Genomic DNA, 14291 nt, shown 5'->3' on the forward strand with positions numbered 1-14291 from the left:
CAAATTGGTCTAGAACCGCTTAAGGCCTTTGGGTACATAGGAAGTTACTGGTTTTGCTCCAGTTTTGGGCATTTTCAGTTTAGGGCTTGAATGTAACATTGTAACATCTTTTTTTAAACATTTTAACGAGCACTAGGCTACTAACATGTCAAATCGCTTCTGTCTTGTCCGGTATTTTAATTAAACACAGTTTTACTTTGGAAGCAAAACCGGAAGTCGCTTGTTTTAGTCCACGCTGACTTCACAACATCAGAGTGAGTTGAGGCGGACTGGAGTCTGTGCGCTCAGAGCAAACTGCGCTCAGACAGAAACACACAGAGAAACACACCGAGGAGCAGAAACAGAAACCATTCACCTCCTATCCATCATGGATACTCTTTGGGCTCGTACTCTTCTCTTTGCTGGATAAACCTTTGGACCTACATTCGTATCATGGGAATATACTGTCTGCGCGCTCGGTCCCGTGGATGTCTATAGTCTTGATGGAAAGCATGTCCCCGCAGCAGGGGACCATGGGACAGAACAGGTCCGACTCTCTGACGGGAGGGGGCAAGGCTCTTCCCGACAGCAAAAAGGTACAAAGAGACGCTCCTCTGCGGGGCTTTAGGAGCGGAAGGTTGGCTGAATGTGGACACGTTTTGCGTTTTTGCGCACTGTGTTGCCCGGTGCGCTTATTAAGGATACATGAGTATATTCTTATTGCAATATAAGAGAAATCAAACTGGTATTTTTCAGTATTACAGTCCTATAATATTCCTGAATGAACTCCTCAGTATGGTGTGTCATTCAATGTTGCGTATTTTTTCAACATTTCATAGACAGAGAAGATGTGTTTCTATAACATCTCAGTTTTCTGCGGCATTGCTTTATATTAATCCTTGCAAATTAACACTTTTCCTTGATTTTCTTGCAAATCTGCATTTTTTGTTGTGGCCTGCTTTGGGACTGTTTAATGATGAAGTTGATAGTGGTGTCAATGTGCCATGCTTTTATTTGAAACATGCCTTTCATGTTTGTTTTTATCAGACCTTTCTACTCAGTGTGTTTGATTTATTTGATGAATATCGCTATCTGTTTCGTTTCCATATACCACAAACAAGCTGGGCACGTGGAAGAGAAGGCTATATTTCCTAAAATATATCAAAATCTAGACCGCTAATGCTTTTGATACTTTATTACAATGGACCAAATCCTGGCTTTTTAAACAACTTTTAACCAAGAAAAACGCCCAAATCCAAATCTCAAAATCGGATTTATTTGTCCTCAATTTGTTTTTGTTATCCTCCTGACTAAACCAGACTGAGTACAGGAGCCGAAACGTGGCTAAATAACAGAGCAGGATAATGTGCTGATAGAGATTATTTGTTAATCAGACAGAGGAGTCTCCGTGCAAACTCAGAGGAATTATTCCTGCACTGTGGATCCATCAGACCTGGCTTATTGTAAGTCACTTTTCATTACTTTGAACAAAAAAACAAACAATGTAATCTTTGTCTTTCCTGTAAACACCGTCCACATTGTTATTTATTGTAGCTTTCTATCCCGAGTCTTGGTCATCGCCACTGATAAGCGCTCGTAGATAAAGGAGATGATTCTCCAGCAGAAGGGCAGTTAAATTGTAGTAAACAGCGCCCCCTTCCAGTGTGTGTTTAGTAAGTGTAACTGCAGCTTTAAGCAGGCAGGATTTGAGCAGCAAGGGGAGAATATTTAGCCATATAGTTGCTAAAATTGTCCATTTATTGGTCCAATTTCGAAATAACAAGTAAGCTTTGACTTTCATCATAACCAGCACAGACAAAACTAGTGATATCCTCACATTTCTAGAGTTTGCCTTGCCTAAAATACCCTTTACTAGCCTTAAACTGTATATAAAAAAGAGGGCTGTGCAGAGTAATGCAGTTTTAATGACCAACCCAGATGTATTCCCTGTATAAACTCACACTACCATCCAGATCAATGCATGATTGTTAGCAGTCAATGTGCAAGTGATTCCAAGCAGTGTTAAAGTGTTACTCCAATTGAATCAACACACTACATCACTTTTTGGCAACAGACCAGTGTTTTCGTAATGTTTCTGTGAATGTTTCACCACATCCCAGCCAGGGACTTGCAGTTAGTAAAACGTAGTCTCGGGAATCCAAAACAAATTTTACTGTAGTTCATTTTTAAGAGCAGTTGTTGCACCTTGGCCTTGTTTGGAAAGTTGTGAGAAATGAGCTGTCAGGCTGAGCAGAAAAAACACAAGTTTGTTTTTTCATCACTGGCTGAAAAACACTGCATAAATCCAACATTTCCACATGCCTCATCACTCAGGAGCTGTTTGTTTTGAGATGTTTGTGTCAGAAGTTGAACGTTAAGTTGACATGCAGGAACATGCATATGTGTTAATCAGTGTTTATCCTGCAGAGTAGGCTAACATGATAACATTGTTACTGCCTACAGTGCATGCTTCCTATTTGGTTTTCTGCACACGGTCAGCATAATTTAATCCGGAAAGGTTTGTTATTGTATATTTTACAAGAAAGCGTATTGTTGTCCCGTCATGCCAAGTGCAAGTGTTTTCATGTCACTGCTCACATGTCCTCAACACCTGAAGGGAAAACAAGCATGTCATCTTATGGGTGCCGTGTTGCATTTAAGTCAATTATTTTGGGAATGTGCTGAGTTTGCACTGTTCTTGATACATTTCCTGTAAGAAAATAATGAAAATCTCACTTTAATTGCAACAAGAATATCTTCCACAAACCAAAAGCCCATTAAACTGACCGAAAATGTAATTAAATAGCTTTCAGCAGCTCATTAAAGGACACTTTGCATTACATATTTTAAAACCAGTATGTTTGGTGTGAAGTAAAAGCATTTGTATTCACCCCAAGCACCCCCCTAATGCACATTATGTTATATATTACACTGCACTGTAGTGTCTTTGGCCTGAATGACTAACACGAGTCAAATTCTTCCTTCAACACTTCTACAGTGGAGGAATGTTACCCATAAGTCAGTGCAGGATGATTCCAGGAAGCAGAGTTTTATTCAATGTATGCAGCTACATCAGATTTATTTCCCCAGATTGAATGAATGTACTGTTTGCTCTGCACTCACATGGGTTTGTTGTAAATAGATTAAGTTGAATTCAAATGTCTGTGGTGGCTGCAGGGAAGCCTGTCATTCTTCTGTGAGCCTACACTTCATCATGTTACAGTGAGAATATGTGAGGGCATTGTGCACCAGCGAGACGACATATTTCTCTTTCTCTTTATCTTTAACCATCTCTCACTTCCTCTTTTCCTCTTTTCCTTCTTCACCGCTGCCACTTCCCTTTTCTTTCAGTCACCTTCCTTCCCTTTCTTTAAAAGTCTCTCGCACACACACGAAAAGAGACGCACATGACCTGAAGTTTTGTCTATTTCCCTTTCTTGTATTTCCTGCATTGACCACAGCAAACAACCAGCTTCAACCAGTGCTGAATGTGTGCATTGCAACCATGCGATTGTATCTTTATCATGCAATGCAAACCATTATGTTCTGCAAACCCGTCACCACTTGCATTAACACTTCTTCTCTTCCTCTTTTTCCTCTGTCTGTGCAGAAGATGAAGACTTTGGCCCAGAGACGACAGTCGGCTCCCTCGCTGGTCATCAGCAAAGCACTTACCAGATCCAGAAGCACATCCAGGTATGATTAAACACACACACACACACACACACACACACACACACACACACACACACACACACACACACACACACACACACACACACACACACACACACACACACACACACACACTGCACTGTCAATAGATGCTTGTCAGGAAAGCTTTTACCTCACAGACAGAAAGAGGTCAACCTACTAATGCAAACCTCCTCATGAAGAAACAAACATGTCCAAGTTCACCGGGGGACTCGCAAACAGAATAGACACATCTCCTCACTTTCTCTTCCTACAAATGGACACACACTTTTAAACACACACATCTTTAGTAAATCACTGTCACATCTCTGACTCGCCTCTTTTACGGCGATTTAACCCAGTCAGAGTTTACCTAAGGAACAAGATGAACACCTCTTAGTCTGACTTTGATTGAAAATAAACGTAAAATGTGCGGTCTTGGAGTCAGATTTTCTATTAGAGGACAATCACTCGCAGACAAACTGAGTAAACAAATACTAAAACACAAATAAACAAACCACATACAGACCAGAGTCCTTCTCTGTGTTGTTCAAAAGCAGAGCAGATGGACACTTATGTAATCGAGTCAATGCTGCCCTAAGGGAGTCAGTGTGCTCGATCAGTATTGAACATTTCACTGCTGAGGTGGCGTTAACAGTTTAGTAAAAATATTGGTTCCTAATTATAATCACAAGGGCTTTCATTAATCCAAAAAGCAGAAGAAGAAAATGAGAGAAAGTGTGTTGAGAGATGAAAGTGTTACGGTCATGTCGGCAAAAAAAAAAAAAAAAAATCATGGACGGAGAGGAGATGAGAAAGTTGCAGCTGTTTTTCCAGCTGTTGTCCTCAGAATGTGTATTTACAGGTATGTGTGTGTGTGTGTGTGACGATCATGTTTGTGTCCATGACTTTACGTATCCTTTTCGATATGATTCAAGCACTTTCGATATGATTCAAGCACTTTCGATATGATTCAAGCACTTTCGATATGATTCCAGCAACAGGCATGATGGCTGCTGGAGATTTATTAGGACAGTCGAGGATGTTAGGATGTTTTTTTATAGTTCTTACTTTTGTTACATTTGCCATCATTTCGAAAAACCTAATCTATGCCGCTTATACCTGGTTGTATATTATAATAGTGTGAGACTGTAGCTTTGCATTTTGATGGTATTCATATTCTAACTCCTCCAGTCCGTATTCTAATTTAGGGTCAAACGATAGAGAGCCGTCTTGGACAAGTTGTTACGTAAATGGTGTTTTCTCTTGTTTCTTGTGTTAACTATGTGTCCTTGTTGATGTTGCAAATGAAGATGCAAGTAAAACATCAGGCTTTATCTGAAAACAAAATATCATCCCATCATCAATTTGTGTTTTCCGGCTGTATAAATCAAACAGACGTGTCATCTTGCCCTACTTTGTGATCCCTTCCTAATCAACCTTTTATATACAAATCATGTCCGTTGCAGTTTAATTATTCACGCTGGGACATTAGTATGCGTCGTCGTGTGGCTCATTGTACACCGGCCTCTCATTGTGTTTCAGAAAGTCAACAGTTCTCCTCACAAGCTGCCGTGCCTCCACAAAGGTGGCCATGTACGGCGGGCTGGCTAAGGACTCAATTTATCAACATCACATGATGTACAATGGAGCCATTAGCTGCTCGTCCGTCAGATTCAAAGGGCGGCCGGCTCAGCTGTCAATCTCTCATTCAGGAGGGAGGGTATGTGGTGTGAATACGGAAGATGTTGTCTTTTTATGGGGGGCAGAGAGATGTGAAAGGGGCTTTAGAGGAAGGTTGGACCGTTTGTGTTGGTGTGTGCGAGTGTGGGCTCCTATGACAGGAGCATTTCCCTGATTTGAATGGACAATAGGAACATTTCAATGTGAATTTTGCACTGTGTTAATCCCACTGCAACTTAATCAAGCAGCCCAGAATCCTCCAAACGTCCCTCTGGGGTGGTCCTTTACCCCGGTGCCATCGTCCTGCAGAGGCATTTGGCAAGACTTTGAGAGAGTAGTTACTCTCACTTTGTCCTCAGGGTGTGTATTTACAGGTATGTGTGTGTGTGTGTGTGTGTGTGTGTGTGTGTGTGTGTGTGTGTGTGTGTGTGTGTGTGTGTGTGTGTGTGAGGGCCACTGGACGCTGAGCTCAGATACTACTGTAGGTGAGTCACATATCATTGATGTAGATAATAATAATAATAATACATTTGATTTATATAGCACACTTTAAAGACAGACGTCATCTCAAGGTGCTTCACAAAGCTATGAGGAGAAATAAGTAAAAAGATGACTAATTTGAAGCTTTATTAACTTTTTTGGAGAAATTTGGACAAAGAATAAAGGGTCAAATACAGATGAATGTCACAGTATGGCTCTAATCTGAAGGAATTGTGACCAAACATGAAGGTTTGCATTGTTGTTCTGCTCCCTGACGAAGAAAGCAAAGCTTAATTTGTTGCAGTTAAATGGTGTATGAGTTATGTAAATGTTTTCAAAGTGGGGTAAAATCGTTTCCCAGTAAACCACATGGGAAGTATTTTCTTCCCTCGTGGAACAATAGCTGATTGTTTTGCAACTGTAAGCTTTAAAGCCACATGGCGTCATGTCCTTAAGTATTGCTGACAAAAGGAATCAGACATATCTTTCTTTGCTTCAACTGTCTCTGTCTCATTTCCAATACGTTTTAAACTCCCGCAGGGCGACGTGTCCCATCGAGCATCGAGGCCTAAGTGGCTACATTCATCTCTTTGAATTGAATTCTCTCAGACCCCCTTTTTTGGATTTATTTTTGGACGACACACAAAGAGGGACAGAAATGGAAGCACTCCAGCATAGCCTTCTGTTCTTCGTTAATTAATTACGTAACCAATCACTTGCAATGTATGAGGGGATCCAAGCCTTGGACTGCATTCTTTGTTATGGGGTTACTCAGAGTCTTGTGTGTGTCCTTGTCAGTGTTATGGAGGTGCATGCGTAAGAGAAGTAAAACGGAAAGTAGAATATGTTATGGAACGGGTGTGTACCTTCCTGAGAGAGCAGTAAGGGTGTGTGGATGTTTGTGTACATGAAGAAGGAACAGAAGGTAGAGACGGAGATAGAAAAATGATGTGTGTGTTGTGTTTAAGGACCTTTTATCTGCTTGTGAAGGGTAAACAGGAAAGGATGGAGCCCTCAAACTACTTCCTCTTCCTCCACAAATTCCCCCTCTGTTTTCATCTGTCTATCAGCGGCACACGTTGCAGCAAGGAAACAAGATAGACCATTTTAATTAAATCAAAAAATCTAAGATATGTGTGTCTGTAGTAAAAACAAGGAAGTATTTCTCCAAAGTTCAGGAGGGAAAAACAAAAAGGATGATGCAACAGTAAATCAAAAACAAGACGGACAATGTTTTTGGATGAATAGTTCATTTCAAAAATAAAATGGCAGTTAACTTTGTCATTTATTCCGTTGATGCCACACGACAGAGCTTCCTCTAGTTTAATCTCCGCTCTTTGTGACTGTGTACATTCACAGAGCCATCTTTGTGCAGCTCCATGCAAATAATAACACATTTGCAGTCAAATGAGTGCACTACTGGTCAGAAAGTCAAACATTTACTTGATTATGTGTGGTTCAAACAGTGAGGAACCAGTGACGTAAATACAGGAAATAACAAGGTAAATATTCCACTTATGGACTGTGGGATTTTGCTGCACAAGCTATTCGGACCTGTTGGCCTTTTTACAGCCTTTTCCAAGTTTGCTTCACCACAACATGGGCCTCGTTTTCTCTTTTTTTTGTTCCATGCTGCTGAATCGTGTTACCACAGTGTGGAGGACATTGGAAAATCCCCGAGTGCTAATACAGGACAGGAAAAACACTGGACTGAATAAAGCCAAGACAAGATGTTTAAGGTTATTCAGGATTAAGTCACACCTTAGCCTTGCAGCCACTTTATAATACGTTCCCTCAATATTAACTGGAATTTATTTAGTTTACTTACCTTTTCTAACATGTCTGTTGATTTTATGCATATTCACTGGTTAGCAAGCAGCTCTCTTGTATAAAACTCAGTAGTTTTTGAGGCGTAGGTCTCTCCTCTCTTTCTCATTCTGTCTCTCTGTACGTCATTCCAGATGTTTTTAATCTGTATCTTCGTCCAGATTAAGCCTCACATCTTGTCCCTCTGTATCTCTTGTGTGCCAGTTTGTTTTAAGTTTCTCTCCTCTCATGCATGAATGAATACACTGTAAAGCCCCAGTTAAAAGGAACTTTGGGACTTGTAATATTTGCCAGTAAAAATAAAATGTACCTGACTTGAATTTGAACTCAACCAACCACATCCAAAAGGTTCTTAGAGACACGCTTTTAAACCCATCCAGGCCACATGTTCATTTCTTTCTTTTGTCTCTCCCCAGGGAAAGCTGCTTGACGCCAGTCAGCCCGGATTCCTGTCCCCTGGTCCAGGCCTTCCTGGCTGAGTGTCCACGCAGATTATTCTTGGGTCATATTCAAACGCAGCTGAAGACGGGCCTGCAGACCCAGGAGAGACACCTCTTCCTCTTCACAGACACGCTGCTTGTCGCCAAGGCAAAGTAAGTTTCCTTCTGTGCTGGAGGATGAAGCAGTGTGTGTTTATGTGGTTGTGTGAGTGAGAGGGAATGCAGACACATAAACAGGAAAAAACAGACTGAAGCTAATTAGAAAAACAAAGCAACAACCTTTCATAGTTGTGTCTCTAACAGAAATGGGCAAAACATGTGTAGAGGATGTAGTTCTATCCTATCTTTCCCCTAAAGTTTCCTTCCCTTACTCCCCTGCTTCTTAAACTTCTCCCTCCCTTATTTTCTCCCCAGTATATAATTATTTCCAAGCCAATTAAATCCATATGAAGCCTGGCTCAGATCAAAGCCGCACTGGCCTACAGAATGGGTCTACCCACCCACAAACTGCCACACACACACACACACACACACACACACACACACACACACACACACACACACACACACACACACACACACACGTTCAAAAATAAACCCTTAAATAGCACATTTATGTTTTTGGAGTTCACAAACACACACTTTTGTGCAGTTACGCACACATAGACGTGGACAAATTACTCAGATCTTGTACTTAAGTAAAAGTACCAAAGTGTAGGAATACAGGGTTACAAGTGAAGGTCCTGCGATCAAAAGTAGAAAAGTATTAGCATCAAAATATACTTAAATACTAAAAGTAATCATTGTGCAGATTGGTCCATTTCAGAATAATATATATGTTATGTTCTCAAAGCTGGTAAAGGTGCAGCTAGTTTGAATGACTTTGTATACTGCACTACTGCAGGGTAGCTTGTGAATTTACTCCAGGTGGAACTAAAGTCTGATTTAACACTTGATTATATTTCACATCATTAATACAAATCTGTGAAGTAACTAAAGGTACTAAATATATTCAGTCGAGTAGAAGTACACGATTAACCCCTGAGTTGTGGTAGAAGTACAAAGTAGCAATACATTGAAATAGTCAGTAAAGTAAAGTACCAATTTGTTTTACTTAAGTACAGTACTTGAGTAAATCTATTTAGTAATCCTAGGAGTCATGTGACAGTGGGTGGAGCTGACCCCTGCAGCACAGAGACTATTCGCTATAATTGGCCATTACATTGTGGCTTAACACAGAGTGAGTTTGAGGAATGTGTGTGTGTGTGTGTGTGTGTGTGTGTGTGTGTGTGTGTGTGTGTGTGTGTGTTTGCGAGAGGGAAAAGTTAATTGATGTGTGTGTTTGTGTGCCTTTTTATATCTGTGTAATAGCAGGGAGAGTGTGTGTTTGTAATGCCACATGTGAGCATTTGTACTTGTGTCCCTCTATAATCAGGGATCTAGTGGTGTGTAAATACACTTTTACTGAGCATGCCTGTATTAAAATGCTGGAAATAGCTGCATCTTTTAATAATTTTATTCCATGTAAAGCTTTTTTGAAAGACTGACATATGTTAGAGGCTTGTGGAAGAATTATTCATGAAGAAAATTAAAAGTTAGAGGATCCAAGTGGGTTCCTTGTGGAACCCCTAAATAAAGATGTTTTTTATGGGATGTTTTAAAAAGGAAAGCTTTTGTGGATTTCTTTTGCAAAAAGGTCTTCTAAATATAATATTTGATTCATGCGTTGATCAACAGATAATGAATCCACATTAATTTTAATAACTCATCAATGATTTTAAGTATTTATAAAGCAACACAATTGTACTGGTTGTGTCATCTTAAATGTGAGGATGATGATGTTTTTGCTTCGTCTGTTTTTAAGTCACAATATTAAATTGAATATCTTTAAGGTTTTGGAATGTTGGTCACAAAAAAACTAAAACCATATGGAGATGTCATCGGGAGATGGGAGGCTGTGGCTCAGTGGGATAGTGCGCTGAACTTAGTGCGCTGAACTTTAAATCAGGGGATAGCAAGTTTGAGTCCCACTGCAGTCAGCATATCGTTGTGTCCCTGGGGAAGACACTTCACCCCAAATTGCTCCTGTGGGGATTATCCTCAGTACTGAATGTATTTAAGTCACTTTGGATAAAAGCGTCTAACAAGTGACATGTAATGTAATGTAATGTCAAGATTCAAACGGGAAATTGTGTTTTTTTTGGTGTGATTTTCACTAGATATTTTCAGACTGAGACAGATTTATTGATTATAATGATGTGATGCATTACACTGTGTCATCTGCAGGTCTTCCACTCACTTCAAAGTGAAGGCCCAGGTCCGAGTGTGTGAGATGTGGACGGCCAGCTGCCTGGAGGAGGTGTGTGAGGGAAGCACCAACCCAGAGAGGAGCTTCGTCATGGGCTGGCCCACCTGCAACTGTGTGGCCTCCTTCAGGTACACACCTTCACATCAATACTACAAAATAGGTTAAAAACTGAAATGCCAGAACTTTTATTTCTATTGTTGAATACTATCTTAATTACGGTAACCTACAGTGGGGAAATTAACATTGTAACAGTAAAAGGGAAAGTGCAAATACAAGGCGAAAAAAGACGAGTAGACTAGCATATTAAATGAAGTACTAACTAAATAAAATACATTCAATAAGTCCAAGGTAAAAGAAACGTAACACAAAAAGTAAGGAAATCTGTGTTTGGTAGATTATTTCTTTGTTGTAACAATGCTTCTTGGCAATAAATCTTATACCGTTGGAAAGCCTGTTTTCTTACCTTTCAAATGGTGCCACATCTGTGACGAACATGCATTTTTGGGATGAGCAGCAGAGCTGAGTATGGGGTTTGCGCCCATGAAAAATGTGACAAATCTGTGTATAAATGTGTTTATAATAAGTTACAGGATTTTAAAGTAATATAAGGGAATAGGAGCCAGTAAAAACATTGATACATTGTAAAGATTACACAGTGTTTTTCACAACAATAGAGTGACAACTTAATTTCCTCTTATATAACTTTGTTTATTATGTCTGCTGGCATTGCATGACAACTATTCTTGCCAGACATACTAAACATATTTTCTAAGATGCCTCTCTGAGTCAATTCAAACAAGAGTACACTTTTTTCTGAGGTTTACATCGTAAAGGGAACTGATAACTGAACACGCCAACGCAAAATCCCTAAACCCTTTTGTGCAAAAGACAAGACAATCAATCAGACTGCAGTTAGTCTGAAGCACATGCACTACATATACACTCATTTATTCTAGGCTATATCTTTGCAGCTTCCTCTTTGCCATACATGCATTCAAAGTCATTCACGCACATTACATTTTGCATGAGAAAGAATCCAGTCGTAGCTCGGGGTGAAGTCTGCGGTTCAAACCAGGAGAAGTTACATAACAGAGAAAAACAGACAGTTGCTTTTTACATGATTCCCGCTGATGATGTTTTTTAATCCCTATCTGTTATCCTCTTTAGCTCCGAAGAGCACAAGGACAAGTGGTTTGCACTCATCAAAAGGTAATTGGTTTGGACTCTGCAATGCTTTGTTTTGGTGCAGTAGTTCAGCTTGTAAATCACATTTTTCATAAGGGGAGAAAAGATTTGATTAGGATGGAACAGAAATGATGTAAAAAGAACAATTTCCACATAAATGAAAATACACACAGTTCTCATAAATACATTTTACCTGAATTCATACATTAGTTTTACAGCTAGATTAATTTATAACTCCAACTGTCTGCCAACTATATAACAGTGCTATTTTGGTCACATGATTTTATATTCAATGTAACACTGTTATTTACTTCTTTCTTTGTGTTTCCCTACAGTCGGATACTTGAGGGAAAAGAGAAGGACGACCCCAAGACCATCCCTCTGAAGATTTTTGCAAAGGATATTGGAAATTGTGCATATGTAAGCTTTTTTCTCTTTCCTTTGTGATTTTTTTCCAAGTCCACATTAAGTGGATAATTAATGACATCATCGGCAGTGTTGCTATTCATGTAACGCACAACCAACTACAAATGTCCCTAATGTGTCCACAACATTTTCCAACAGGCCAAAACGCTTGCGGTCAGCCACACTGACAGCACCTCTGATGTCATCCGCATGGCTCTGCTGCAGTTTGGCATTTCGGTGAGTAAAGACCGCTGCTGATGCTCAACTGGATTACAAGTGACTGCGCTTAGATGTTATTTAAAGTAGCCTCAACAAGAGCTATTCATTTTGACACGGTAGAAATAAGGTTTGGAATTGTTTTTAACTTTGTTTGGATGAAGGAATGTTTTCTTTGTACTGCCTTAAAGAAATTAATTTTGAGCACAGTACGAGTATGGACATAAAATAGGCTTTGTTTAACATCTACGTTTAATAGATGAAAGTATTCATTTTAGACTGTCCTAACAAAGCGTGAAGCATGTTAACAAAGTAATGGAATTTTGACTTTTTCCCATGACTTATAATGTTTTAGAACCGTTTGTAACACATGTTTTTTGGGGAAAATGTCACCAATTTCAGCCTTTCATTAATTACAATTTGCAAATACATCCGGATTGTTTGTAATATAAGCATTTTTAGTGGTTTTCCTTACATCAGACGTACTTCCTGTAGGTACCTTGACACAATCCGGAAAGACACAGACAAGTAATTTCATTGAAATGTAAGCATTATATATTGTTAATCCTGATTCTCCTTCTCTGGGGCTAGGGCTGCGAAAAAGACCACAGGTTGTGGGTGAGCTCCAGTAAGGACGAGCCTCCGTACCCTCTCATTGGTGAGTCCCGTGACATAGATATTGTTATTTAAACATTCCCTTTAAAACACTTTCTTTCAAATCAGAAGAAAAATACTCTTCTCTCTCTACCCTTTACCCATTTTTCTTTCAATATGCTCTTAAGCTGCTTCACCTCCAGTGGTGTTGGATAAGATTCATAAAAATACTTTGATTTCTTTAAAATCTGCATGCATGCATCTTTTACAAATTCATTAAAGTTCAACAAAAAACAACCTGTCTCATCTTTCTGTTGATGCTAAGAAAACAGTCAGTACTAATGTAGAGATTACACACAGCGGGGGTTACTACAGCATCAGCAGTCCACCAACAACTGAACATCCGGAAGCATTTCACAGCAGTTAGTGACACATTGGTATTTCCGTGATTTTTTTTTAACCATATCTTTTGTTCTGTAGTTCCCACTGAATTCCCCAACAACAGACCACTCATTCTTTTCTGCATGGAACAAATTCTGCTACAATATTAAATCATATTTTCTTCCTTTTGTTACCATTGTTGTTTTTAATTTTCCACATTGAAAGTCAGGAAAAAAACACAACACAAAAACATCAACAAAAGTCTTAAATCACAATAATGCTGAAGTAAAAAGCTAACCTGACATCAATCAATAATCATAATAATAATAATAATAAAACAATGATAATAATAACTCAAATATGACTTACTAAAAAACATATGTAAAAAAAGAAAAGTAAACTATAACAATAATGAAATATTAATGTTTCTAAATATTTAAAATCTACTTAACCTCACGTTAATGCTTCAGACATATGCACATTTTCCATAAATCATCTTATTTCATTAATATTATACATATTTTCTCCCTTGACTTGATGCACATACCGGACCCTCTAACCCCCGGACCCTGACCCTCTCTTTCAGGCCACGAGTTTCCCTTCAGCATTAAGATGAGCCACATTCGGGATGGGGGGAGCAGCGTGGGGGGGGCAGGGAGGGATCCATCGACTCCCACAGACTCTCCAGGCGTTCTGCTGTTGGACCAGTGTCTCCCCCCCGACACCCAGTGCCAGTTCATCCTCAAACACAGCAAAGTGACCCCGGGACAGACTTCACTTATAGGTAAGACGGACGGTCAATAATAATAATCCATTAAATTTATAAGCGCATTTTTCCTTTTTGTAAACACAACTCAAAGTGCTACAGAGTAAAATGGTTGAAACAAAACAACAACAAAACACATAAAGTAAACAACAAAATAAAAACAGTGACGTTTAGGCCGGCATGGCAACAACACTGCAGTTCTCTTTTGGAGGTCAGACTGTTTTCCCAAGGCAACATGAGACATTTTTCCAAAGAAAGGAAATGTATTTCAGGAAATGAACAGTAACGTATTCCAGCTTTGAAAGCAATTTTAACTTGTAGTGACGCGATCAAA

The 14291-nt window shown here is 39.4% G+C and overlaps 1 protein-coding gene across 1 annotated transcript in view; it reads left to right on the forward strand.

The window, feature by feature from the left end:
• Window positions 1-295: 295 nt before the first annotated feature.
• The window catches only part of LOC104942835 (rho GTPase-activating protein 20-like), a 31888-nt gene continuing 17892 nt past the window's right edge, over window positions 296-14291 (forward strand). Inside the window, exons 1-9 of the mRNA XM_010768137.1 lie at window positions 296-575; window positions 3590-3675; window positions 8079-8255; window positions 10389-10538; window positions 11578-11619; window positions 11931-12015; window positions 12160-12237; window positions 12808-12874; window positions 13778-13975. Coding sequence (XP_010766439.1) covers window positions 468-575; window positions 3590-3675; window positions 8079-8255; window positions 10389-10538; window positions 11578-11619; window positions 11931-12015; window positions 12160-12237; window positions 12808-12874; window positions 13778-13975 — 991 coding nt within the window. The 5' untranslated portion in view covers window positions 296-467. The remainder of the gene's footprint in view (window positions 576-3589; window positions 3676-8078; window positions 8256-10388; window positions 10539-11577; window positions 11620-11930; window positions 12016-12159; window positions 12238-12807; window positions 12875-13777; window positions 13976-14291) is intronic.

Source organism: Notothenia coriiceps, unplaced genomic scaffold (assembly GCF_000735185.1).
Source record: "Notothenia coriiceps isolate Sejong01 unplaced genomic scaffold, NC01 NC01_scaffold00005230, whole genome shotgun sequence".
Classification (NCBI taxonomy): domain Eukaryota; kingdom Metazoa; phylum Chordata; class Actinopteri; order Perciformes; family Nototheniidae; genus Notothenia; species Notothenia coriiceps.